Source organism: Tamandua tetradactyla, chromosome 23 (genome assembly GCF_023851605.1).
Source record: "Tamandua tetradactyla isolate mTamTet1 chromosome 23, mTamTet1.pri, whole genome shotgun sequence".
NCBI classification, from domain to species: domain Eukaryota; kingdom Metazoa; phylum Chordata; class Mammalia; order Pilosa; family Myrmecophagidae; genus Tamandua; species Tamandua tetradactyla.
Genome location: NC_135349.1, coordinates 54715697 through 54742961, shown reverse-complemented (window position 1 = coordinate 54742961; position 27265 = coordinate 54715697). Strand labels below are relative to the sequence as shown.

At 54.8% G+C, this 27265-nt stretch overlaps 1 protein-coding gene across 2 annotated transcripts; it reads right to left on the bottom strand.

Annotated features, from left to right (window-relative positions):
• Positions 1-1017: 1017 nt before the first annotated feature.
• PRSS27 (serine protease 27) lies at positions 1018-21026 on the bottom strand. 2 transcript variants are annotated; one of them, XM_077142070.1, is made up of 6 exons: positions 20959-21026; positions 4235-4261; positions 3309-3471; positions 2274-2545; positions 1742-1911; positions 1018-1397 (listed from the first exon to the last, which is right to left on the bottom strand). In XM_077142070.1, exons 3-6 carry the CDS (start codon positions 3452-3454, stop codon positions 1098-1100), a joined length of 888 nt encoding a protein of 295 aa, XP_076998185.1. In that variant the 5' UTR covers positions 3455-3471; positions 4235-4261; positions 20959-21026; the 3' UTR covers positions 1018-1097. The 2 variants fall into 2 exon arrangements, with proteins under 2 accessions (XP_076998185.1, XP_076998184.1); XM_077142069.1 differs by lacking the exon at positions 20959-21026 and adding an exon at positions 6925-7040.
• Positions 21027-27265: the final 6239 nt, after the last annotated feature.

Below are 27265 nucleotides of genomic sequence, written 5' to 3'. Positions count from 1 at the left end.
GGCCCCCACGCCTGCCTCCCCGCGTGGAAAGGCACGCCCGGGCCCAGCACTGCATGGCGGGGTCTCCATTCCCAGGGCCTGGTCCACAGCAGGTACCCGCTCCCCTCTGGGGCTGGGCCAGGCCAGCTGTGTGTGTGGGCACAAGGGTGGGGCATGCCCAGGGCTGTGTGCGTGTGGGGGTGTGCACGCGACAGTGGTGGGGTCGCCTGCCTGTAGTCCTTGCGCTGCAGTGACTGTCGAGCAGGCAGGGGAGCCCCGGGGCCTTTCGGGCCTCCGCCCGTGCAGAGCTCAGGCAGAGGGTCTTTCCTCCCCCATCCCCGGGACTTGGCGTTCAGGCCACTCTCTGGCACTGCTCACCATCAAGGCCACGATCCCATGAATGCAGAAATGCGCCAGGGTCCTGCACAGCGAGCCCCACTGCCTGGCCCATAGCGTCCCCCTGACAGTCCCGCCCCTTGCCCCGGCTCCTCCGGTGGCGATGGGGTGTGGGTCCAGGGTGAGGCAGGCAGGTGCGGGGAGCCGGGGACGGGACCCACTTTGCCACCTGCTGCGGCCTCCTGGAGCGTTCCCGCCCCCTCCACCCTGAGGAGCAGGCGGGGGTCAAGGGGAGGACCCGGGAGCAGGCGTCCTGGAAGGCAGAGGAACACCGCCGGTGGGGGGCCTTGGCTGCGGGTGCACTGGGGATAGAGAGGCCTCAGGGAGGGTGGCCACCATCGCGCGACCTCCAGGGGATGGCTGGGGTCTCCTCTGCCTACCCACCACGCGGACGGTCTGTTTTACTCAAAGATGGGGCTGTACTGGCAGGAAACTGAGGCACGGGATGCGGCAGGGACTGCGCCATCACCAAGGTGAGGCAAAGGCTCCCTCTTCCCATCCAACCTCTCACCCACCCCCACCCTGAGCCCCCAGCTCAGCGCCGCGGGACACCCCTGGGCCCCTCCCCACTCCCTCTCCTTACCCCAGGGTCAGCACCAGGCAGACAGCGGACCCGGAGAAGGGAATTTTACTGGAGGGCGAACATAAATAAAAATAACTGGCCTTTGAGGGTGGAGGGGCTTGGAGAGCTATTTACAAATGTACACCGTGGGCCCGCGTGCTCAGAGCAGCGTGAGCAGGGCTGTGAGAAGCAGGAGCGGCGTGTGGGCGGCCACGCTGGCCGCAAAGCTCCGGCCCAGGGGCTGCTGGAGCCGGGGGTCTCGCCTCTGGCCCCCAGCCTGGGTCGCAGCCGGCTGGAAGCGCAGCTCGGGGATGAGCCGGTGGATCCAGGCGTGGTGGGAGGTGAGCCGGATGTAGACGCCCGGGCGGTTCCGGCGGGCGCAGCCCTCACCCCAGCTGATGACGCCGGCCTGCAGCCACGACTGGCCCACGCGGCACACCAGGGGGCCCCCCGAATCGCCCTGCGTGGAGAAGAGGCACTGTCAGGGCAGGGCGGGGACCCGGGGCCAGGGGCTCGCAGGAGCGCACGCTGCCTGCACTTCGGCCCTCTCTCAACCACTCCCCCAGAAGCCCCCAGCCCAGGCCCTCCTCTGCACAGGCCTTTTCTGGTCTGGGGCGCCCATTTCTCCAGCGTTCCCAGACCACCTGCCCGACTCACCTAGCAGTGTGTTAAAAAGTAGATCCCTTGGGCCCCACGCCCCACCCACTGCCTCTGACTCCCCGGGGCTCAGGACTGTCTGAAGGCGGGTGCCCTGAGGTTGAATGCAGAGCCCTGGCCTGGGCCCCGGAGCTTCATGCCCCCCACCTTGCAGGCGTCCTTCTTGCCCTCAGCGAAGCCGGCACAGAGCATGTCGTCCTTGATGGTCTTGGGCTGGAAGCCGGACTCGGTGTCCTTGCTGTACAGCAGGTTGCACCTGGGCGTGGCGATGAGGGGCACGGCCAGTTTCTGGAGGACCCCCGGGTTGGGCAAGTGGTCTGAAAGGGTGGGACAGCTGGCAGCTCAGAGCGCAGCCTTATCAGAGACCCGTGGCCCTGGGTTCTCAAGAGCCACAGCTGCCTCTCCGCATTTCTCACTTGGGTCTAGACCTCTTCTGGCCCTGGGCCTTGTGGAAAAGAATTCCTTCCTAACCACCAGGATAGGCTCTTTACTCTCCCTCCTTCACTTCTCATCCTCCCTCTGGGTCTGCTGCCCCTTTCCCACCCACCCCCACTCTGTTAAGTAGAGACCATTTGTATCAATATCAGCAGAAAAAGATTGTTGGTTCAGAGTGGACCCCAGTTTGCCTAGCACCTTTCCTAGACATGTCCTCCTTTGCTCCTGGCTCTACCCTCCTTACCTTGCTCACTGGGGCTGCCCCAGCCAGTGATTGAGCAGTTCATGCCAGTCTCAAAGACAACCGAGGGGTCTGGCACACACACGGGGAGGATGTGGTTGGTGAAGGTCACGGGCGCCTCCAGCTCGACCAGGGCCACATCAGCACTGGAGGCCATGCCCTGGTACAGGGGGTTGCTCTCCACCCGCTTCACCCTGGCGTACACCGCATTTGGCCCCGGCTTCACCAGCTGCCGCGCCCCCAGCAGGACCCGGTACAGGAGCGTCTCAGAGGTGCTGGTGGGGAGAGCAGAGAGCGTGGGGGCAGCCCCAGAATCTCCCTCCTGACCCCCCCAGGGCCCAAAACGCCTCTGCACACTGTCTTCAGACAGCACCCTCAGGGACCAGAGCCAGCGCAGGGAAGGGCTTGCAGCTGCCCTGGGCAGCCGGTGGTGACCTTGGGGAGTCCCCTAGCAGGTTCTCTGTGGCTCAGTGTCCTCATCTGTGAAACGGGTACAGGACAGACGCTCTCTGAAGGTCCCACTGGGAGGGTTGAGGAGATGACCTGGCCCCTGGACCAGGCATTGCTAGAGAGTGGCTGCCGTGTCTGGGTTGTGATGGGCTTTCAGAGTCTCAGAGCTGTGGCGAGGCGGGATGGGGGGAGCTTTCGGCTGCACAGCCTGGCACTGGGGACAGGGCAGCCTTCTACTTAGAGCCTGCTGAGCTGACCTCAGCCGGGTGGGAAGGAGGAGGGGACACTCAGCCGAGTCGTCGAGCTCGTCTGTGATCACAGAGCCCCAGCCAGGATGGAGGAGCCCGGGACTTGAGAGCTGGGAGGGGGCAAGACGGCGACGGGGCAGGGCTGGGAGGAGCTTTACAGGGACAGTGGCCCCCTAGGAAAAAGCGCCTCCTCAGAGAGCCCAGCAGTGAGGGGGCCCCTCTCCACGTGGGGGCTGGGAGCCCGGATTGTGGGGCGGGGGAGGGGCGTGATCTAAGGGGCGGGGGGAGGGCGCGGGGCGGGCGCTGTCCGCGGTGCTGAGCGCGGCGGCGGGGGACTCACTTGGGGAAGCAGTGCGCGGCGGTGAGGACCCAGCTCTCCGTGACGAGGCTGCCCCCGCAGAAGTGGCTCCCGTTGCGCTGGATGCTGACCTGCCACGGCCACTCGCCCTCCTCTGCCTCCTGCCCCCCAACCATCCGGTTCAGCATCCTCGGGCGCCCGCAGGCTGGGGGAACACGGACGGGGGCAGTCACGGGGAGGCGGCTGCAGCCCACCGAGTCCCCACCCCAGCGCCCTCTTTCCACTTCACCCTGCCCCGCCCTGCCCCAGGACCTTGGCCAAAGCTGGAGGCCTGGGCACCTGAGGCAGCGTCTGATGCAGGCAGACCCTTCCCAGGCCCCCACCCCCGCCTCACTCCCCACCACTCTGAAATGGGGAGGGCGCAGTGGGCGGGGCTGGGGAAACTCTTACCCGGCATCTGACACAAAGCAGGGCTCCCAGAGCACCTGGGGGGACCCCGGGCCCAGGGTGGTGGGGCAGGTGACCCAGGAGGCTGGCAGAGTTACCTGGGTGTCATTCAGACCCTAGGCCTTAGCTTCTTTCCCTTTTCCTGCCCCGCCCTGCCGCCTTGCATCCCTGTGCTCCTGCCCCGCCCGCTGTACCCCGACTGCCAGCCCTCCCTCCCTCACTCCTTTCCGGGCTCACTTCCTCCCAGCCACAACTTCTTTCCTGGGAAGGATGCTCTGGGTGCCGGCTGGAGGGGGCGGATGTGTACCTGGGAGGGTGCTGAGAGGGTGGATATATCCGTGGGGGGCATTTCAGGAGTGGGGGCATGTGTACATAGTGGGGAGCACTTCCCTGTTTGCTCTAAGAGTCAGAATCTTCCCCTGGGGCGTGGGAGCCCCTAGCCAGGCTCACAATTCATGGGCAAGCCCACTCCTGTGCTTCCGCCAGTCCTCCCCCAACCCCCAAAGGGCTTGGGTGCTCACCTACAGATGCCTCGGCTCCCAGAATTCCTGGAAAAGAGAGACACGAGTGATCAGCAACTTTTCAGAAGCCAAGTTCTGCACCTCCTCTCACCAGCCCTGCTGGTCAGGTCAGCCCAGCCCCTCCCCGAGTCTCCACCCACAGAGGGACCTGGCAGTAGAAGCCTGTGACCTTTAGGCACCCCCATCCCAGGCCTGGCTCTCTGTGACATTCACAGACCCAGGTCTACGGAGCTTATCTGCAAGGCTGGGTTGCCACACGGGGAGCCAACAGGAAACACCAGTGAAGCCCCCCATGGCTTGCCTTCCCTTCCTGGAGTTCGGGGGGGAGATGAGCCTCCAGCCTTGGAGGTAGCCTGGAGCCAGCGTAAAGGAAACACCCCCGGAGCCGCCTCCACCTTGCAAAGGTCTGGCCCATCTCAGTCGGCACCACAGCCAGCCGCTCTCCTGCAAGTCCTCCCTGAGTCTAACCTTGATCCCAGGACTACAACCCCAGCCCCAGGGCTTCTGACTCAGGGGAGGAGCCTCAGGGATTTCCTAGCGCTCAGCCTTCCCCCGCCCTCCCGCCCCTGGCATCCCCCTCTGCTGGGCCACATCCCTCCCTCCTGCTCTACCCCACCCCAAGGTCAGGGGCCAGGGCCTGCCTGGGGAGACTGGGGAACCATTTTCCTTGGACCCACTGACCACCCACCCCTCTGGACACAGGGACAGAGCCTGTTCCGTGGCCTTCAGCCAGGACCCAAGCCCCCATCCCAGCCTTGAGACCCCTGCCGGGCCGGCACACCCATGGGAAGTCTGCCATGGAGAGCCCAGCCCCTGCAGCGGGTTCTCCGGCGGGTTCTGAGCAGCGCAGCAGCCACCCCCACCCCGGCCCTCAGCATTTCCACTGGTCAGGCAGCTCCTATTGACCACACCTTCACCCTCTGACCTCGCATGGGGACAGGAAGTGGCCAGCTGCAGTCACATCTCTCTGTGAGGGGCCCAGACCCCCTCTCTTCCTGCCAGATTTCCAGTCTCACTCTCCCCAATACTGAGGCTGGAGGGCAGCAGAGGGGAGAGGAGGGGCGCGGGGCAGAAGTGGGGGGCGAGGCGGTGTCAGCCAGGTGGGCAGTGGGGAACAGGAAGTCTGTCCTGGACACCCTGGGAGCTTTCTTTTCCTCAGCCCCTCTCATCTTAGTATAATTTAGTTAGATCTATAACACCTGGCCACTCTCTCCCTCTCTCCAGGGCCTAATAATTCCGCTTGTGAAATGATGCTCTGACTCACCCATCCTGCCCCCGCAGCACTCGCTGATGTACATTTGGGCTCTTCCCCTCTCTCCAGGGCTTTTCAGTAGGCTCTTCGTAGTTCTCCCTGCCCCGGTCCCCCAACTGCAGCCTAGTGAGACCCTCGGCTGCTGCTCATTCATGCGGAGCTCCCTTCCCCTGCATGTTTGCTTGTGCCACCCCCTCCACAGGACATCTTCCCAAGACCAAATCCTAGTTACTGTTCAAGGGCTGATGAAATGCCATCTCCTCCAGGAAGCCCTCTTTGCTCGCACTGTCCGTCTCAGGTTTGCTCCTTCTCCTGAGCTCTCTGGCATTCCCCTGGGCATCACACAGCCCCACCCACCTCACCCTGGAGTTTGGAATTATAATCTCACCTACGGCCAGGTCCCCCCTGAAGACAGAGCCCCCACCTGGGAACCCTGAGCTCAGGGAGAAACAAATAGGAGTGGCTGGGGGTGCCAGGGAGGGGTAGTTGGAGACCTGGCCTCTGTGGGATGGGCAGCGTCGGGGGCTGGAAGAGGGAACCAGAGGCGTCGGGCCCATCGTCTCCGGGCCCAGGGACCCCGAGGTCCGCACAGCTGGTTGGGATGTGCTCGGCCCTGTGAGTGGGGAGATGCCCTGGGAGGGGACGGCCAAGAGGCCTGGCAGGGCACTGGCTGCCCTGGGTGGGGTGGGGGGGGCGAGCATGCCTTGGCACTTCCACTGGGACCCGGAGCACCCCCGGTGTTACACACCCTGTGGGAGATGGGGCAGGGGCAGGGGGTGCTGAGGGTGCCCCTGGAGCCCGGGAGGCCCCCTGCCAGCACATCCCCACGGAGGCTGACCTGCAGCCTCCTACCAGCTCGAGCAAGCAAGGCTGGTGCCCGGGCCGCTCAGCAGCCTGGGGCGACCCGCCCGGCCCCGGGAGGTGACTTGAGGACAGGGAAGTGTGGTGGCCGCCAGGCTGGCTAGGCTGGCCCAGGAATGCCGGGGCATTTCCTGGGCAGAGGGGCGCACCCTGCAGGGAGGGTCCCCGTGGCTGGCTCCCGCTGACCCTGAGCCCAGATTGGGAGCAGGCCGTCTGAGCCCCCAGCACTCCCGTCGGCCTCCCCCGCCCCCATCCCCAGCTGGTGGCCATCTGCAGCCCCACGGCCAAGCGGCGGGAACACGTGGCACTTCTGTGGCTCCACCTGGGAAGCGGAGACCTCACACCTGCTGCTCCGGAATGTGGGGGAGCATGGGGAAGCTTCGGGCCTGGACGGGCACCTCATGAGCTCCCAAGGAAAGGGGGGCCCGGGAGCCCCTGCCGGTGCCACCGCGGGTCCCCTCGGTCCTGCCCCCCCACTCCCCTCCCCCCAGGGTGGGGCCCGAGAGGGCGGCCCGCCAGGGGCGAGCGGAGGCGGGTGCGGGCGGGAAGCGGCAGGGGCCCGGCACCCCCGACTCACCGAGTCCCAGCAGCAGCAGCAGGAGCGCGGCGGCCGGGGCCCTCATGTCCGTGGCGGTCGGCGCCGGGCCCCACGAAGCGGGGTTTTATGCCCGAGGTGAGTGTGGGCCCGGCTATGCCGCCCGACCCGTCTGCCCGGCCCGCCCCGGAGGGAGGCGCCGCCACGGCCTGGCCCCAAACCCCCACCCCACCCACCCCCAGCCACGGACCTCAGACCCCCTCTACTGGCCTCCGCCCACCTGCTGACGGCCCCAGTGACCCCCCGTGTTCCGTCCCCCCCCACTGATTGAGGCCCCCTGGGCGCCAGGCGGCAGTGCGCAAACCGAGGGCCCCGGCTGCCCGGGGAAGAGCGCAGGGGAGGGACGCAGGGGGTCCCCAGCTGACCCTAGCAACCCCCCAAACACCTTCCCAGCAGACTGGGCCCTGGAAGCCCCCACCCAAAGGTGAGCGCGAGTCCTCCCCCCACCCCCGGAACCACGGCGGCCGGGCGGGGCGGAAGCGGGTTCTGGGAAGGCCGGGTCGGGGCCCTGGGCGCGGCGGGCCGGCCCGGGAGGAAGGTATTTGGGGCACGGGGCTGACGTCAGGGCCGCGAGACGGGGCGCCGGCAGGTCCCCTGGCCTGAGTCCGCCAGCCCTGGGGTTGGGGTGCGGGGAGACGCTGGAGGACGAGGCGGCGCCTTGCCTCAGTTTCCCCCCTTGCGCAGTGAGCGGGTGCGAGGGCGGGCGCTCCCCCCACCCCGGCCTGGGCTCCCGCGCCGGCTCAGCTCTGCCCTCTGGTGGCCTCCGGGAGCAGGGCTGGGGGCCCCGGGTGGGCGCTGCGCCCCGCCTCGCCCTCCACCCCAGCGCCCTGCGGCCCGGGCGAGCCGCCTTTCCTCAGCCCCCCGCCCGCTCCGCGCTCCTCGCGCCGCCCCTGGACCCCTGGGCTCCCTCTGAGGGGCAGAGGGCAGCGGGGGCGCCGGCGGAAGGCCACCAGGTCACTCCTCTTGGCACACTGGGCACTTCCATGTCAGAGAAGGGGCCCAGCTTTCAGCGGAGAGAGGAGGGAGGGAAATAATTTAAGAAAAAACTTGAACTGTAAATGGTGGAAAGTGTTACAAAAACTTCTGGGCAGCCCCAACTCCGCGGGCACCTGGCAATCCTCCCTCTGCCTCTGCTGATGGGATTGACTCCTTCCTTTGGGTGCTTCCCCTATTTTCCCTGCCTTTCCTTTTCAAACCCAGCTCCTTTGGGGATGACTCTCCTCAAGCAAGCACAGTGAAGTGCGGACCAGATGCTGACCCTGCTTTCCTGTAAAGTGCTAAAAAATTTGATCAGAAAAACACCGCGACCCTAAAGATTAAAACGAAGGAGGGACAGACAAGACAAGTCACCAAAGAGGAAACCAGTCAGGCTGAGACACTTCCGAGAAGCTGCTTCATGACATCTATGCACATGAAAGAGCCACCCCCTGTCCAGTGAGGGCGGGAAAGCCCCAGGGCCCCCGCATGCAGCCCGCACGGCCCCCTCGGAGTCGCTGTAGGGCTTTGTGGCCTTAGCTTTTTAAAACGCCTATTCTGTTTGACTCAGTGACTCCACCGCTGGAAGTCTGTCCTACAGGAAACCTCCCAAGGACAGAAAATGCCAAAGACGCCTGGTTTAGACCTGCAGAAACAAAACAAATGAAAATGACTAGTACAGGGTGGTAAATAAGACACCCGAACACAGTGCATTAAAATGGCATTTCACAGAGCTCAGGTACGCGTGGGAAATACCTGCGATATCAGGAGAAATGACTGATGTCTCGGGGAGGTCTGCCAGGACTGCAGTGACAAACTGCCACCCGCCGGTGGCTGAAACGCGGGCCATCCTGGCTGGCATTAGGGGCGGCGAGCCCGGTACCAGCAGCTGGGCGGCACTGGAGGCTGGGGTGTACTGGGACAGGCCTCCGTCACCGGCCATCTGTCACTCTGTCTTCTCCTGTGGCTTCCACTTCGGCATCCAAATTCCCTCTCTCAGGACTGCAGTTGTGTGGGGCCAGGCCCACCCTGGTGCTGGGCCCTCCCTGGAGCAGGCACCTCTGCAGGGCCCTGTCACATGAACGGGGGCAGGGGGGGGCAGGATTCATTCTATCCCAGGGGTGTAAAGATTTGTAGGAAGTATGATAACTACAAAAGATTTCCGAGTTCAAACAGTAGCCTTCTTAACCAAAATCGGGGAGAGAGAAATGAGACAAAATAGTCTTAGTGGCTGAGAGATTTCAAACACAGTGGAGGGGTTATCCTGGAGGTTATTCTTATGCATTATACAGATATCCCCTTTTTAGTTTATGGTGGAGTGGAGTGGCTGGAGGGAAGTACCTGAAACTGGTGAGCTGTGTTCCAGTAGCCTCGATTCTTGAAGAAGACTGTGTAACTATATAGCCTTTACAGTGGGACTGTGTGATATGAGAACCTTGTGTTTGATGATCCTTTTATCTAGGGTATGGGCAGATGAGCAAAATCGATAAGGAAAAATGAACAAACAATAGAGGGGATAAGGGGTATAGAATAACTGGGTAGGTTGCAATACTAGTGACCAATGAGAGGTAAGAAGTATGGGATGTATGAGTTTTTTCTTTTTGTCCTTTATTTCTTTTTCTGGAGTGATGCAGATGTTCTGAAAAACGATCACGGTGATGAATACACAAGTATGTGGCGACACTGTGGGCACTGACTGTACACAGCGGGTGGACTGTGTGTACGTGAAGATTTCTCAATTAAAGAAAAAAACCCACAACAGCAGTAACAACACCTGGAAGCAAAGACCGCAGAATGTTCAGCAGTGACCAGCCCAGGGGGTGCATTTGGGTTCCCTTCAGCAGCAGGAGGCAGGAAGCTTGGATTATTGGAACCCAGTGGGGTTCTCGGGACCCTCCTGCGACACTCCAGGGGAAGGAAGAGCTGCAGGGACCTGAAGGAGCTGAGGCCTCACTCCTCTCCCGTGGGCCTTGCCTGCTCCAGCTGCTCAGAGGTGCATTTCCCCAAAGGGACCTGTCTGCAGCTGTCTGGACTTGCAAAGTCTAAAACCAAGGCGCTGGCAAGCTGTGCCTCCTCGCCGACCTCGCCAGAGGCTGCAGCATCACGTGGCATCCGCCTCCCATCACGTAGGTCCTCAGCCCCCTCCCAGGAGCTTCACTCAGACCCTGGCTTTTTATAGGGCCCCCAGGAAAACGGGCCAGTTGGCCACACCTTAACTAATAATAACATCTTCAAAAAATCTTATTTACAAATGATTCAAACGCATGGGAATGTGGATTGAGTTTAAGAACGTGGCCTTTGCTGAGGTACAAAATTCAACCGACCACACGTCCCATGCACCATCCTTGGGGAGCCCCTGGAGGGAAGATATTCTCCAGTAAAAGAGGGTAAACCAAGAAAGAGGACATGGTCTCCAGGAAACAGACTGAGCATGGGAGGGCAGTGCAGAGAACCTCCAGGATGGGGGGGAGACAGCTGTGCCTAAGCGCAAAGTCTCCCCTGCGACTTGGGAGACAGGCCCTGGGAGGCTGTCACATGCCCTCGCCACTGGGCACCTTCTTAACCTCATGAGGCAACTGAAGGATGTGCTCAGCCAAGGTGAGGATGTAAAACGACAAAGGGAGATGTGCAATCCAGGAAACAAAATCCATACCAGGAAAAAGGCAAATGGAATGCCAAGATGTCAGCCCAGAGGTGCCGCGGGATGGCAGTGTCTTAAGGACAGCCAGCCCCGCCAGAGGAGTGGGGATCTCAGGGAGGGATGTGGTGAAAGAAAATAATTGGAACTGATGAATTCCTGGGTGAGACTGACCATGTGAAGAAGGGTACTAAAAGCCAACCGGATTAAAATGAACAACAAAAAGGCAATTATTAACCTCAGGGAAGAAGTAAGAAAAGAAACAACCTTTGTGCATTACGGCACTCAGCTATGAATAATATTTGAACAGATATCATAATGCTGATGGCCCAGTAAGTACAGTACAGAATTCTGGGAGATTCGGCAGGACTTGATTGGTGTTTAGTTTGCTAAAGCTGCCAGGATGCAATATACCAGAAATGGGTTGGCTTTTATAAAGGGGATTTAAGTTACAAGTTTACAGTTGTAAGGCCATAGAAATGTCCAAACTAAGCATCCAGAGAAAGACACCGTAACTCTGAAGTAAGGGTTGGATGGCACTGGGTTTTTGTCACAGGGAAGGCACGTGGACAGCGTCTGCTCGTCCTTTCTTAGCCTCTCTGGGGCAGCTCTGGATTTCTTCCCTTAGCTTCCCCTGGCTCTCTCCAGGTTCTGGCTCTTCAGTCCCGTGGAGCCTTGCTCAGCATCTCTCGGGAAGGTGGGTGCCAATGTCTGCTGGGCTCAGGCTCTCCAAGCATTTTCGAACATCTGTGTCTGAGCCTCCTCCGAAATGTCTCCCCTTTTAAAGGGCTCCAGTAAACTAATTACAATACACTTTGAAGGCTGGAGTCACAGCCCCATCTAATCAAAAGGCCACACCCGCAAATTGGGCATGTCGCATCTCCATGGAAACAACCCAATCAACGTTTCCACCCTAAATAATATGTCTTCCCCCACAAGACTGGATCAGGAAACAGCACATGGCTTTTCCGGGGAAATAACAGTTTTAAACCAGTACAGAAAGACTTAATAGCAGAGAGTTCATAGTAACTCAATCGGTAAAGTATAAAATTGATTAATCAAAAGATAGAACTGTATAGGGATACGGGTACAGGCAAATACCAGGGAAGCAGCTAAAAGAGCAAAAATGATTGCCTCGTGGGACTGATTGTAAAAATTCAGAAATGGATAGCACAATACTACCTAACTGTAATACAATAATGTTAGAACACTGAATGAAGCTGAATGTGAGAATGACAGAGGGAGGAGGCCTGGGGGCACAAATAAAATCAGAAGGAAAAAGATATGATAAAGACTGAAATGGTATAATCTGGGAATGCCTAGAGTGTATAATGCTAGTGACTACATATGCAAATTTAAAAATGTTTCTGCATGAGGAAGAACAAAGGAATGTCAATAATGCAGGGTGTTGAAAATAGATGGTAATTAATATTTTAAAACTTGAACTTATGTGTGAGACTAAAGCAAAAAATGTTTATTTGGTATAAAATTTATATTTCGACTAATGTGTTTCCTAATATAACTTATGTGGATAGCTGTGCTGGTTTGAGGGGAGGTATGCCCCCTAAGAAAAGCCATGTTTTTTTTTTTTTTTTTTTTTTTTAATTTTTTTTTTAAAGGAAAGACAGAGAGAAGGAAGGAAGGATAGAAGGAAGGAAGGAAGGAAGAAAGGGAAACATCTTTAAACATTTTCTTGTTTTATTGTATTTTGTTTTTCCGTTTTTTGTTACATGGGCTGGGGCCGGGAATCGAACCGAGGTCCTCCGGCATAGCAGGCAAGCACTTTGCCCGCTGAGCCACCGCGGCCCGCCCAGAAAAGCCATGTTTTGATATAAATCCCATTTCTTAAAGGTAGAATACTCCCTATTCAATACTGTATATTTGAAACTGTAATGAGATCATCTCCCTAGGTGATGTGATTTAGTCAAGAACGGCTGTTTAACTGGATTAGGGGATGACATGTCTCCACCCATTTGAGTGGGTCTTGATTGGTTTATTGGAGTCCTATAAAAGAGGAAACATTTTGGAGATTCAGAGAGATTCAGAGAGAGCAGAACAATGAAGCCATGAGATGCAGAGAGTCCACAAGACAGCAACCTTTGGAGATGAAGAAGGAAAATGCCTCCTGGGGAGCTTCATGAAACCAGAAGCCAGGAGAGAAAGCTAGCAGATGACGCCATATTCACCATGTGCCCTTCCAGCCGAGAGAGAAGCCCTGACTGTGTTCACCATGTGCCGTCTCACTTGAGAGAGAAACCTTGAACTTCATCGGCCTTCTTGAACCAAGGTATCTTTTCCCTGGATGCCTTTGATTGGACATTTCTATAGACTTGTTTTAATTGGGACATTTTCTCGGCCTTAGAACTGTAAACTTGCAACTCATTAAATTCTCCCTTTTAAAAGCCATTCCATTTCTGGTATATTGCATTCCAGCAGCTAGTAAACTAGAATAATAGCTTAAATGAACACCATAAGTACATGGAACTTTGAGTAGGGCATGAGATTTTGTAGGTTTGTCCAAAATGATGCCTCGATAAATCCCAGAGGGATTTGAACAGTGAATAAAAAAGTATTTGCAAAGCCTCCTTGGGGGAATGGTGAGAAAGGGGGAGAATTCAACTTCCTCAAGTGGAGAATTCTTGATATTCTCACAAGGAGTGTGGATAACCAAAGCAATAGGCTGAGCCCCCAATCTTGGGGTTCGTTCATATGAAACCTAACCCCACAAAGGACAAGCTAAGCCTACTTAAAATTTGGCCTAAGAGTCACCCCCAGGAGAACCTCTTTTATTGCTCAGATGTGGCCTCTCTCTCCAGCCAACACAACAAGCAATCTCACCACCCTCCTCCTGTCTACGTGGGACATGGCTCCTGGGGTGTCGACCTTCCTGGCAACATGGGACAGAAACCCTACAATGAGCTGAGACTCAGCATCAAGGGATTGAGAAAACCTTCTTGACCAAAAGGGGGAAGAGGGAGATGAGACAAAGTGTCAATGGCTGAGAGATTCCAAACAGAGTTGAGAGGTTGTCCTGGAGGTTATTCTTACGCATTAAGTAGATATCACCTAGTTAGTCAAGATGTAATGGAGAGGCTGGAGGGAACTGCCTGAAAATGTAGAGCTGTGTTCCAGTAGCCATGTTTCTTGAAGATAATTGTATAATGATATTGCTTTTGCAATGTAACTGTGTGATTGTGAAAACCTTGTGTCTGATGCTTCTTTCATCTACCTTATGGACAGATGAGTAAAAATATGGATTAAAAATAAAAAAAAATGGGCGGGCCGCGGTGGCTCAGCGGGCAAAGTGCTTGCCTGCTATGCCGGAGGACCTCGGTTCGATTCCCGGCCCCAGCCCATGTAACAAAAACGGAGAAACAGAATACAATAAAACAAGAAAATGTTTAAAAATGTTTCCCTTTCTTCCTTCCTTCCTTCCTTCTATCCTTCCTTCCTTCTCTCTGTCTTTCCTTTAAAAAAAAAAAAATAAATAAAAATAAAAAAAAATAAAAAAAATAAAAAAAAATAAAAAAAATAATGAGGGGAACAAATGTTAAAATAAATTTAGTAGATTGAAATGCTAGTGATCAATGAAAGGGAGAGGTAGGGGGTATGGTATGTATGCATTTTTTCTGTTTTCTTTCTATTTTTCTGAATCGATGCAAATGTTCTAAGAAATGATCATGATGAATATGCAACTATGTGATGAAAAAAGAATGTTCATATTCTATGTTGATTGGTTTTATTAATAAAAATTTAAAAAAAAAAGAGGGAACCATTTTGGAAAAAGCTTCAGAGCCCACACAGTCAGAGACCTTTGGAAATGCAAAGGAAAACACTCCCAGGGAATCCTTATGAAGTGAGAAGCCAGGAGAGAAAGCTAGCAGACGTCGCATGTACCTCCCAGCTGACAGAGGTGTCCAGAAGCCAAACACCCCAGCAGACACTATCCACATGCCTTCCCAGATGACAGAGGTGTTCCGGATGGCATCAGCCTTTCTTGAGTGAAGGTAACCTCTTGTTGGTGCCTTAATTTGGACATTTTCATGGCCTTAGAACCACAAACTTGCATCTTAATAAACTCCCTTTTAAAAACTGAAAAAAATTATTGCCTCTGGGAAGGGGACTAGGAGAAGTGTGGAAGGATGGGCAGTAAGCTGCTAAGTTTTTTAAAGCTGCTAAGTTTTTTAAAGCCTTTGAGTAGTATTTGACTTTTAAAGCAATATGCACCTAATACTCTAATAAAATAAGAACTATTCAATGTTAATAGGCAGTGGAAATAAAGGGTAGGAACAAATTAATATACTTTTGGATGATGCCATTATAATACTGGATATTCAGACACTGATGTCATTTTCTTTCCTGAATAGAAAAGTAGTAACTGTTGCGAAAAATTCAAGCAATAAAGAAATGTCCGAAGCATAAAGCAAAAGTGCATTGTCTTTCGATTACCTACATGGCTGCAGAAGAAACCACTCCACCACTTAGGCCGTCTTCTGAGCTCTCCCAGCCATGCAGCAGAACTGCGCTAGCCCAGGCGGTTCGCATGCCACCAGCTGGGGTGCAGTCACTCAGGCCTGGCCTGGGTGGGAATGTTAAATGGCTCCACACAGGCCACGCAGCTCTGCAGGGACAGCAGAGAAGCTGGGCGCATTCGAGGCTGGGGTGCTCAGGGATTCTCTCCCTCTCTGTGTAGCCTAGGGCGGCTCCCCATCCACGAGCTCCTTCCAGCAGGGAACCAGCCTGCTCGCTCGCTCGGGGCTCAGGCCTGCCAGGAGCACAAGGGAGGAGCTGCTGGGCCCTGGTGGGGCTGAGTCCCCCGGATTCTGTCCGCTATCGTGAACCACTGGGACACAGAGGCAGTGGAGAAGGGACGGACAGTTCCTGAAACCGAGAGGCAGGGTTGGTCGGGGCCCTCTTTAGCGATCTGCTCCATGGTCCCCAGGGATTCACCTCCCTCCCATTTGTCCAGTACACGTCCTCCCTCCTAGCACCCCCAATCAGCCCACAGTAGCACCGGGCCGACTCGACAGCCAGGATCTTGTGAACCAAAAAGATCCAGGTGTAGGTGAAGCTTTTTAGGAATGGTTCCCCCAGCAGAAGAGCTGAGAGCTGCCACCTGGCCCGCCCACCCACCCGTGGTGAGAAAGGGCTGAGCTGACCCTGCGCACAGCCATCGCTGCTCCGTGGGGAGTCCTGCCCCCGAGCAGGGAATGCACGTCCACAAGGCCTGGATCTGCGCCCTCTAGGAGCCTGGTTCTGCCATTTGAGTGATCTTTTTCATGAGAAATAGCCGATGTTTGTCCTGAACAGCTTTTCAACTAGCTCCCGGCCTGTAGATCATTGGGAACCCAAAGGATTGTCGTTTTCTGTCCAAGTTGTTACAACTGCTTAAAAAACTTGGTGAATAAAATTGTAATCCACTTCATTAGATAAAAGCCACATTCAAAAGTCTTTCTGAGGCAGCCCCTCCTTATCAAGGCGGAGACTCAGGCGCTGTGGGACAACACCTTTAAGCCATTTTCTCTCCTGAAACGGTTTTAAGGTGTAGCGTTTAGGTTTTCTAGGTTCTTAACAAATGTTCTTAAGCTTGAACCCTTGAGTTCATGTTCTGTCGGCAGAGCACTGAATCGGAACTTAACCTGAGACCACGTCTCACTTTGAGAGTCTTACTGAGAGACTGGGAACGAGAAAGTGTTTCATTTTTTAATCCAGCAAGTTCTGGGTTCCTTTAGGTTACGCTTGAAGACCACATAGTTTAATTGATCTCTTCCATCTGTGCCTCATTATAATGTAGCTAAAAATATACTAGTTGTCATTCCATCTGGAAATCTTCACCCAAACCACAAGTTCATTAGGTATATATTTGATTTTTGGCCTCACTGCAGGTGACAGTGTTGCCAAACTTTCTATACCACCACCCCCCCCAACACACACACACACACACACACACACACACACACACACACACACACACACACACACCAACAACCCTGCCTCCAACTCAGGGCACCATTTCTTCCCGTCCTTCTAGCTTCTACCCATTAGTCAGTCACAAACCCAATGCTGCATATTTTAAGTTATTACAACATTCCACTTTCTATTTCAGTTATCCATTGCTGCATAACCAGTCACAAAACTTAGTGGATTCAAATGAAAACCATTTTACTATCTTTCATAGTTTTGTCAGTTGACTGGCCTCAGCTGGGTGGTTTCTATTCTACATGATGTTAGCTGGGTTTTTTGTTCCCGGGAGGTTTTCTTGGGTTAGAATGTCCAAGAAAGCTCACTCACATATGCAGCAAGCTGGAAAGCTGTGATTGGCTGTGATGCGAAGAGAGCTCGGCCTTTCTCTCTCCCCACAGAGTCTAAAGGCCTTTGTGGGGCATCTCCAAATGATGTCTTCAGCAGGTATTTATTTCCTGTCCTGCAACCTTGAGCTCTGCCAGTCTACAGGTCTTAGTTCCAAAAGGAGGAATGTTCCTTCCAGGAGACACACAGAGGGTTCCACCGGTCTGGAAGTTAAGCTGGTACCTGGCCACTTTGGGCTTCTCATGCCACTGAAGGTAACAGGCAAGGAAGGAGATTACTGTTCTGTCTGGGGTGATTGATCCTATCAAGGGGAAATAGGACCGCAACTACACAAAGAAGAGTTTTCCTGGGATACAGGAGATTCCCTGGGGCGTCTCTTAGTACTACCATGTCCTGTGATTGAAGTCTTTGGAAAACTGCAACAACGAATCCAGTTAGGACAACCAATGGCCTAGAAATTTCAGGAATGGAGGTTCGGGTCACCCCTCCAGGCAAGGAACCACAGCCAGCTGAGGTGCTTGCTGAAAGTAAAGGGAACATGGACTGGGGAGTAGAAGAAAGTACCTATAAGTATGAACTATGACCACATGACCAGTTACAGAAATGAGGACTGCAATGGTATATTTCTTTTTGTCTTGTTATGAGTATGTTTGCCCTTGTACATAAGGCAGATATCTTTGTTTTCCTCTCTATCTTATCCCCCTTATCGTATGACACAAATTGTATTGTTCATGTTATAGTATTTATGTTATAGGATATCAAGGATAAGAGTGAATGTTACCCAAGGACTTGCACCCTACTCTGGGAAGATTTAATGTGTTACATGCAGGACAGATGGTCCCTGTTAGGTGAAACAATATGTCTGTTATTGTTCTCTATTTAGAGATTAAGCACAGTTTAAGGTGGTGTGCACAGCTGCCACACTGATAAGGGATGGACACTGCAGGGGTTAGGTTCAGGTGCCCAGTTGTTCTGTTGCTGTGGACTTAAATCATCAGCATGTGAGATCCGTCTATGGCTGATGACATCTGCAGTCGGCTAAGGGGAGAGCCTTCTGCAATGAGTGAGGCTTAAAAGGAGGAGTCAGAAGAGAGGAGCTCAGAGCCGGCTCAGACCCAGACGTCTGGAGATGCAGAGGGAAAATGCCCTGGGGAAAGCCATTTGAACCCAGAAGCCAGGAGAGAGGGTCAGTGGACATCACCATGTGCCTTTCCATGTGACAGAGAATCCAAGATGAAAGCTAGCTTCTTTTTCTCTGAGGAACTGTAAATTTATAATTAAATAAATCCCCTTTACAAAACCAGGCCATTTCTGGTGTATTGCATTCTGGCAGCCTTAGCAAACAAAAACACTGGGTGAACTCGTTTTTTGTTGCTGTCATACAAAGTACCAGAAACTTAGTGGTTTTTAAACAGCACAAATTATTTAACAGTTAAGTCTCAAGTCCAGCATGAGTCTCACTGGACTAAAATCCAGGTATTGGCTGGCTCTGTTCCTTTCTGTTGCCACTAGGGGAGAATCTGTTTCCTGCTTATTTGGGTTGTTGGCAGAATTCCCTTCCTTGGGGTTGTAGAACTGAGGTCTGACTTTTCTTGAGGCCTATCCATTCCTTAGCTCATACCCCCCTGCCTCCCGCTTCCAAGTCAGTAACAGTGGGTCAAGTCCTTCTAACATCTCTCTGTAAGCACAGCTGGAAAAGAGTTGCTGCTTTTACGGACTCCAGTAATTACATGGGGTCCACTCTGATCATCAGGATCATCTCTCATCTCATGGTCTTTAATTTAATCACACCAGCAAGGTCCCTTTTGGCTGCAGCAGGTAACCATCCATAGGTTCCGGGGTTAGGCAATGGGCATTTGGGGGGGGGGGGGGGCTGTCCTAGTTCCCCAGCTGCTAAAACAAATACCATAGCATTGGTTGTCTTAATTACAGGAATTCATTGGCTCATGATTTCAGAGGATGGAAGGCTTCTTCCCTGGTTGGTATCTTCTGGCTGGCCGCTAATCCTTGGGGTTCCTGGCCTTTCCTTCACATGGCAATGCCTGAGGCGGCATATTCTTTCTCTTCTGGGTTTCGCTGACTTCTGGCTTCTGGATGCTCTCCGGAGGCTTCTCCTTCCATGTCCCATGTCCCATGCTTCTAAGGACCTCAGCCATTCAGTGCGGGCCCACCTTAACTAGAGTTAACTAGTCGCATCTTCAAAGGTCCAATTTACAAACAGGGTCACACCCACAGGAGCACAGCTTGCAACCTGAGCATACTTTTCGTGGGAGACACAGCTCAGTCCCCAACAAGGGCCACTTTTTTGCTGTCTACCCTGGACTTCTTACCTGGCAGTGTGGGACTCCCAAGACAGCAGAAGTGGAAGCTGCCAGATCTTCGCCAGGGGCAGGCTCGGCATGAAACAGCATCACTTCTGCAGCATTCTGTTGGTGAGAACCAGCAGAAAGGAAGGACTACATGAGGTGACCACGGGAGGAAAGGCCATCTGGAGGCCATCTTGGGAGACAAGCTGCTACCTTTCACTGTCGCCCCAGATGTACCCATTATTAGCATCTGGGATCCATCCTTTATAAGTTTTGCACTGTGCCAACCTCGCTAAGTGGAGATAGTTTCCAGAATTCCTTCCCATGTGAGGGTAGCTGGTCAGACGGGGCAGTGGAGATGAAGCAGCATGTGCAGTTGCTGGCCCACATGGGTGGCAGCTGGACCCACTGGGTCTCCAACTCCTGCCAGGCCTGTGCCGCCAGCTTCTCAGGATCCTGACCAGGCACATGGCAGCTTCATGGTGACAGGAGCCAGTTACTTCCGTGGGTCCCCCACGGTGTCCAGGATGGAGGGAGAGAGAGGCAGGAGTGATTCCTGTCGGCCCTCCTTGCTCCAGCAACTTCAGTCCCATCACCAGAGGCAGAGGCAGCAGCCTTCCACAGACTTCTCCACTTGCTTCCACAATCATACATAAAATCTAATCTCTCCAATTAAATCTTATTCCTAATCCCTCTGGGATTTATGATTTCCCATTCAAGCCCTAACTGATATTACATGGATGTGTTTTATGCTGATGCTGACATTTCAAACCACTGAGGGAATGAAAAGTTTATCCAGTAAACATCATTGAAAAACTCAGCTTACACGTTTGGGGGAAAAAATGAAATTGTGGCTGCATTTCATATCGCGCATTAAAAATAATTAATCTCCAAGCTATAAACATACTGGAAGAAAATTATAGAAGACTATGTTTATAACTTTGGAATACAAAAAGGTCTTTTTTTTTTTATACAGGATTCCAACATATCCTATTATTAACCCCTTGCATTGGTGCGGAACATTTGCTACTACTGATGAAAGGGCATTTTTATAATTGCATTATCGACCGCAGTCGGTAGTTTAACCTCAGGCTCACTGTTCTTGTTGTGCAGTTCCATGGATTTTCATTTTAGAAAGTTTTATTCTAGCACTACATACCGGGCCTAACGCTTCTCCTTTTAACCACGTTCAGATACGCTTTGCAGCGCTGTTAAGTGCGTTGGCCATGGCGGGCCGCCGCCACCACCCATTACTTCGTTCCACACAGAACACATGTTCTGACACCGACTTGACTTCTATAGCCAACTCCCTGGGAGGAAAAAAAAAGTCCCTACCCGTCCGCCAACTGCGCGGCCCGAGCACCCCGGCGGGCTCCCGGGGGTCTCCAGGCGGGCCGCGCCCCGGCGCGCAGTGGGGACGCGGCCGACCCTCGTCAGGAGGCGGGCAGCGCTAACCGCAGAGCAAGAATTGGGACGTGGCCATTCTGAGCATGTGTCACCTTTGTTTTAGAGAAGCCAACTGCCGGTTTATGAAAGTCAATCCTTAATAAGACTTTTTAAAAACACTGTTTAACGTCGAGCTTGCCCCATTCCCGGGACTCGACCCTCTGCTGTGGGGTTCAGGCGCCCCCGCGTCCCCCGCCGGCGACCTGTCTGAAGGACACACTTTCCTCCAGACGGCCCTCGCCTCAGAAGCACGGGCCCGGCCAGCGCCTCGGGCTCACCCGGTGGCCCCCGCCGCAGGCGCTCCTCTCCCTCGGGGGCAGGGGCCGGCTCCGCGCCCCTCACCTGCGACCCCCAGACGCTGTCGCGCGTTTCCTCCTTCACGGCGGTGGCCGGGCTCGCGCCCCCTCCCGCGCGCCCCAGAACCCGCGCATGCGCGCCCCGCCGCCGGCCACTGCCCACTTCCGCCCCCACCCGGCAGCCCCCGCGGCCGGAAGTGATCCCCAGCTGGGCGGTCTTTCCCGACATCCCTCGCGCGGGTGATGGTCAAGGTCTTAGAATGGCCCTGGGTGGCTGGCCTGAGGGTTAGTGTAGAAGCGCCCTAGGACCTGGCAATCCCACTCCTAGGTACGTCCCAAAGCACTGGAAGCAGGGACTCAGGCATCACAACGCCTTATCCACAAGGGGCAGGGACCACCGAGCCTGTCTGCAGATGAATGGGTGAGCAGAATGTATCCATACAGTGCGATACTGCGCAGCCACAAAGAGGACGGAGCTCTGATACCTGGTGAAACACGGGTGACCCCTGGAGGCGTCTCGTTGAGTGAAATAAGCCAGATACAATAGGACAAATACTGTGTGAGCCCACTCTTAGGAACTAATTAGAGAATATACAGATTCGTGCAGTCAGAAATTAGAATATAGGCTACCAGAGGCTGGGGTGCAGAATGGGGGGTTATTGCTTATTTGATACAGAGGTTCTGTTTGGGATGATGGAAAAGTTTTGGTAATGGATGGTGGTAATGGTAGTACAACATCGGGAATGAATGAACACCACTGAATTGTATACTTTATGTTATGTATATGTTGTGTATATGTTACCACAATAAAAATTAAAACTAATAGAACTGACCAACGTAAAGAGTGACCCCTAATGTAAAATAAACCATGGACTTTAGTGAATATAATTATAATGATTGGGTTCTTCTGTTGTAACATGTCCCACACTAACGCAAAATGTCAATAATAGGGAACATTCTGACTGTGAGTGGAGGGAGCCAGGGAGTAAGTGGCAATGCTGTACATCCTGCAGGACTTTTCTATAACCTACAACTGCTCTAAAAAAATTTTTAAAAAATTAATCAGAGGCCCTGTGGGGATTTGTTTTCCTTATTTCCTACTTCCCAGCTGTGTAACACTGGGTGGAGCGTCTCCCTTAGCCAAACCCATTTCCCCCTCTGTGCAGTGGGTGAGATGATGAGGAGGACGGTGTGAGGTCGTGTGTCGAGTTTGGCAGCTGGCAGTTGTTGGAGCCGAGGCCCAACAGACTCTGCAAATCTTGGGTCATGGGTAGCAAACCCTGGGACAGAACCAGGAAGCAAGTCGCGAAGGTCTCAGAGGTTGATCAGGTTGGGAGAAAGCAGGAGAAATGACGAGGATAATAACCACCATCTTAGCTCGGGGTTTTTGGAACTTGTTGCGACCCGTTCAGCACCGTCCTCTTTCCTCCCAGCCCCAGCACAGGTTTATAACCTTTGACCTAGCAATTTCGCTTCTAGGAATGTAACCTGAGGAAATCATTGGGGATACATTCAAAGGTTTACAAACAAGGTTGTCTTTTGAAGCATCAGGTACAAAAGTAAAAAGAATGAATCTCTAGTATCAGAGGGCATGGCTTGGATGAATTATGGGACATTACACAGTGGAATACTTTGCAAGGATTAATAATCATGTTATGAATAGTTACTGACATGGAAAGGTATCTGACATTAAATTTTAAAAGCATATTAAAATAGTACAGCAGTATGATGCCAATAACGTAAAAATAAACAAATCTAAGATGTAACCTATTTTGTTAATTAAGCAAAAGTTTGTAACCCATATTTCACTGAATTAATCAACTAATTCAACACATTTGGTGTGCATTACGTGTCAGGCACTGAGGATACATAGTACGCTATTAAATAGAATTTTCAGAAAGCTAAAATCATGACTTGAATTAATATAAAAGGAATATGTGTCAAAGATTTTATTTAAGTCATCAATGAAAGAGGAAACTAATAAGATGTTAAAACAGTTTAAAAGAGAAGTTGAGGAGGAAACATATAGAGAATCAGGAAAGCTAAAACTCAATTTGTGAATGGATGCAAAACTGGTCAATATCCCATGGAGCAGTAAAATGTATTGTAACGCTTGGAATCATCTGTTCTGCAGATGAAGGAGCCAAATTTATCTATAAAATAGCTTAGTTCAAGCTAAAAGTGCAGGGACCCCAATGGAATGATAAAAGTCAAGGGGTCTGCCAGACAAGGCTCAGCCCTCACTGGAAGGATGCCCGGTTACCTTCTGTGCCTATTTCAAAGTCTTTCACAATATTTCCTGACAAAACAAAACAGTTTCCACCCTCTCAGAGCTTGTGGTCTACTCACTAAACCAGCTTATAAGCAAATAATAAACACATCATAACCTTGCTGGAAGAACTAAACCGGTTGCTGTTAAGGGATCATTTTCAAAAGAAGGTCAAATTATGCCCTCATTAGGTCATCTTAGAGGTTTTATTTAACTTACTAGTTAGTGACAGAATGAAGCAGTAAGATACTACAACCAGCTCAAAAGAGGGCTCGGAGTTCCACGTATTTGGAGTCGGACCAGAAACGCTGAATTGAACTTGCCCAGCTGCGGACTAGGGCCATCGCCTGGGGCCATGATCGGTGGCGTTTCCTGGGACACAGCACGCGGTCCTGCCATCAGGACTTATCTGCACTCCTGTCCATTGTCTGCCAGGGAATTCCGCCTCTGCAGAGCTGGAGCATCGCCTGGGGGCGGAGAGAAACTAGACGGTGGGCCGGCCTGGAAAGCAGGCCCAGATCCTCTCAGGGGTGCAACGGCTGAGCCTCGGCCTTGCGGGGAAGGATGGGGCTGGGGAGAAGGAGCAGGGGGGCCTGCGGGGCTCAGAGGCCGGTGGGGGGCCCGGGCCAGGGCCCAAGGAGCAGACAGGAAGTGTGGATTTTCTTCCAAGGGCCATGGGCCCCCTTAGACCAGCTGGGCAGGAAACTCAGGGATCTCCTTTGCGGTTTGTGACCAGTTCTGGTCGCCGTGGGGAGCGGAGGCAGGGGACAGCAAGGGGACGGGCAGGAGGCCGGCGGCGCGGCCAGGGCCCTGGAGGGGACGGGGGTGGGGGCAGACAGCTGGCCTCGCCTCCCCGTGTCCAGCCAGACGTGGCTCAACCATGGGTTGGATGTGGCGCCCTTTGCAGGGAGGGGGGCGCCTGGGGCGAGGGGCACCTGGAGTCCCCTGGAGGTGACCTGTCGGGGTCCCGGCCCCCAGCCCTAAGCTCGGGGCTTGCAGGAGCAGCTGTGGGAGTGGAAGTGAGCAGCTCGCACCCCCAGCAGTGGAGACCCTGCCCTGCGCCCCCGGGGCCGATCCACCCCCATCTGCCCTCCCCTTCTGCACACTCTGCCCTGCCAGGGCCACTCATTAGCAGTGATTAGCACAGTCACTCGTTTCCCTGGAAGGATAACAGGAGGTGCAGGGTGGCTGAAGCTCGTTTCTCCGTGGCTTCCTCTCTGGGGTGGGCAGGACGTGGCTGCCCAGGTCAGCCCAGGGTGTTGGGGAGGGGGAGGTCACATCAGGGGTCCTATGGACCCCAGCTCTGCATGGAGCTTCTGGGACTGACCTGGGGTCCTCATGAGGCACCCACCCACACACACACACACATACCATGTAGTCAGCTAGGCGGGCCCAGCACTTCCTCCCCTGCGCTTCCATCCGCAGACACCTGGGAAGGTGACCCACAGCCCGGGGCCGTGACCTCGGGTCTCTGAGGCACTGGCCTCCACCTCTGTCCCTGAGTCACTGCTTCGTCACCGGAGCATAAGGAGCTGCTGGGCCTGGCGGCGGCCACCCAGCAAATTAGCTCCTGTGGCCTCCCAGCTTCTTTGCCCTACTCCCCAGCAGAGCCCCTCCATCCTGGCTGCCCTGGCCCTGTCCCATCCAGCCCCCAGCCCCCAGCTGCTCCCGCCAGGCTGGCTTCTCTCTGCAGGGGTTTTGAGTCCGGTAGACAGTAGGAGTTGACTGGGCCTGGGTCGGTGGGAGAGGATGTGCTTGAATGGTTCTGGTTTTAGAATGTTCTGGTTACACGGTGGATAATACTTAGGAGTATGCTGGTAAATCTTTAACAGAGCCACTGCTGATATCCGTGGAACACATTGTCCCACCGTGCATGGCCAATTTCAGACTATGTGGGGTCAAGCACATGGAAAATTCTTGAAAATTTACAATCAGCTTTAGCTAGCCTGTAGGATCTGCTCTCACCCATTCCTCTAATAAGCAGGTTTTTTTAAAGGCAAACAAACAACAAAGCAAAATGCGCCCTTTGAGCCCCTGAATTAGGCGGGCACAAGGACAGAATTGTGGTGGTGGCAGCGGGGACCCCGGTACTAAAGGTTTGTCCTCAGCCAGGGAAGCAGGATATAGCCGGGGAGGCTGGGAGTGGGGTGAGGTGCTCCAGCTCCCAGAGTGGACCATCCAGTGCCACGTCTGAAGATTCCTGACGTGGCTGGCAGGCGTTTTTCCGTGAGAACACACTAGGAGGCATGGGGAAAATGTGATTAACTTCACAGAAACCAGCCCATGGTACTGGAGGAGGAAAAGGTTGAGAGCACGCAAGACCACGGAAGGGAAGGCCTGGGGCTGCCATGACAGAGCCTGCAGTAGAAAAGGAGGGAAACCAGGGAGGAAGGGCCACGCTGGCACAGGTGCAGCTCAAGGAAAGTCTCAGGGGCTTAGTGGACCACAAGACTGAACAATGCTCTGCATTCCAGGAAGACAATAGCCAGAGCGAAAATCATGGGCTCAGGTGATGAGCGCCTGGACCCTAGAAGCTGGACATTCGAACAGTCAGATGGCCAGGGGCTCTGCATTTGAAAAGTATGGGCCAGTAAGCATGGGGGTCGAGGGAGGGACTAGAAAGAAGGGGGCAAGGAGGGGGTGCTCAGCTTGCACTAAGAAACGTCAAGAGGAAGAGCACTGCTGTCACAAGATGGAGAAAAGTATGTCCCCGGAGATTTAGGAGGGCTGGGGGAGGCAGACTCCCTGGCAAGTGGGGCAGTGGGATGGGGGGGCGGTGCCAGGATCACACAGCCCTGTGTGGGGAGGGCTTGGGTGGGAGGGGGCAGGAGGAGGGAGGAAAGGGTAGGGTGGCTGCGCACTGGGAGGCCTCTTTTTATTCAAGAAAAGCTAGACAGCCAGAGCTTAAAAAATGTGGGTTGGCCCAATTTCAAAGATCCAAACGCAAGGCTGGGCAGGTCTAAGAAACCCCGTGCCCCATCCTGCCAGCACTTTGCTGCCTGGTCCGGTGGAAGAGAGAGGGACCCGCGAGGGTGCTGAGTGTGGGGTCACCGCCAGGAGTCACAGCCAGCGGTCACTGTCAGGGATCACCACCAGGGGTCACAGCCAGCGGTCACCGTCAGGGGTCACAGCCAGGCACCCTGCCTGGGTCAGGGCTGGCCCAGCCCCCCCCCAGCTCAGGGCTCCAAGGGCAGAAGCCGCCGCACAGGGCTCGGAACTGAGTGCAGATTGCGGGCCGAGCAGCAAGCGGGGTGCACGTCACCGGCACCCTGGGCGGGTCTCCTTCCGCCCCCCAGGGGCTGCTGGGTCCTGGGGGTCACCGACGTTGAGGACCTGCCTCTTCTGGGCCTCCTGGAGGGAGCCAGCAGTGTCCAGGGCTCCTCCCTCCGATTTCCCATATTTCTCAGCCATGGAACTCTCTGGAAGGCTCTGCCCCCTGCTCCCTTCCCATCCCCGCCCCAAGGGACAGGAGCTGCCAGCTGGGCCGACCCGCCCTCTGGGTTGGCCCCAAAGTCCAGTGTCCCAGGAAAGCCAACTGGGGAGACTGGTCGCCCACTGCCTGGGCGTCCGGCCCCTGCCTCCCCCATCCTTGGCCTCACAAGGGACCCCTCAGCCTCCTCCGGGGCAGGATCCTGCCTCTGCCTGTAAGTCGGACCCCATCTCCCCTCCCCAGCGGTGGCCGCCCCTGCCCCTCACGTCCCGAGGTCCTCGGGGGTCTGGTGGCCTCTGCCCAGCGCCGTGCCCCTAGGCACCAGCCAGCCAAAGCTCCCCAGGACTCTGCTGCCCCCTCCCCTCCTAGCTGCCCCGAGCCCTCCCTGCACACTCCCCCATGCCCGGGTGCTCCGGCCCCCTGCACCCTCCCTAGTCACCGCTCCTGTCCTGCTCCCCTGGAGGTGGGGGCAGTGAGCCTGAGGGATGGCCTTAGAGGGGTCTCGGCCCTCCCGGCTCAGCTCACCAGCCCTGGGGCCCCCCACCCCAGCCTGCCTCCCCCAAGACTCCTGCCAGTCTGAAGGCGCTGCAGGGGGTCTCCCTGGCCTCCACCTCCAACCAGATTCCGCGTCACAGGCCCCCCTGCAACCCCCGG

Bases quoted from the DNA above. Each gene is read 5' to 3' on its own strand.
- PRSS27 (XM_077142069.1), bottom strand. From the start codon at position 6,970: ATGAGGGCCCCGGCCGCCGCGCTCCTGCTGCTGCTGCTGGGACTCG. The intron at 3,472-4,234 runs GTGAGCACCCAA...GTGTTCCCCCAG, and splicing joins GGGAGCCGAGGCATCTGTAG to CCTGCGGGCGCCCGAGGATG. The intron at 1,912-2,273 runs GTAAGGAGGGTA...CCACCCTTTCAG, and splicing joins GGGCAGCCCCAGTGAGCAAG to ACCACTTGCCCAACCCGGGG.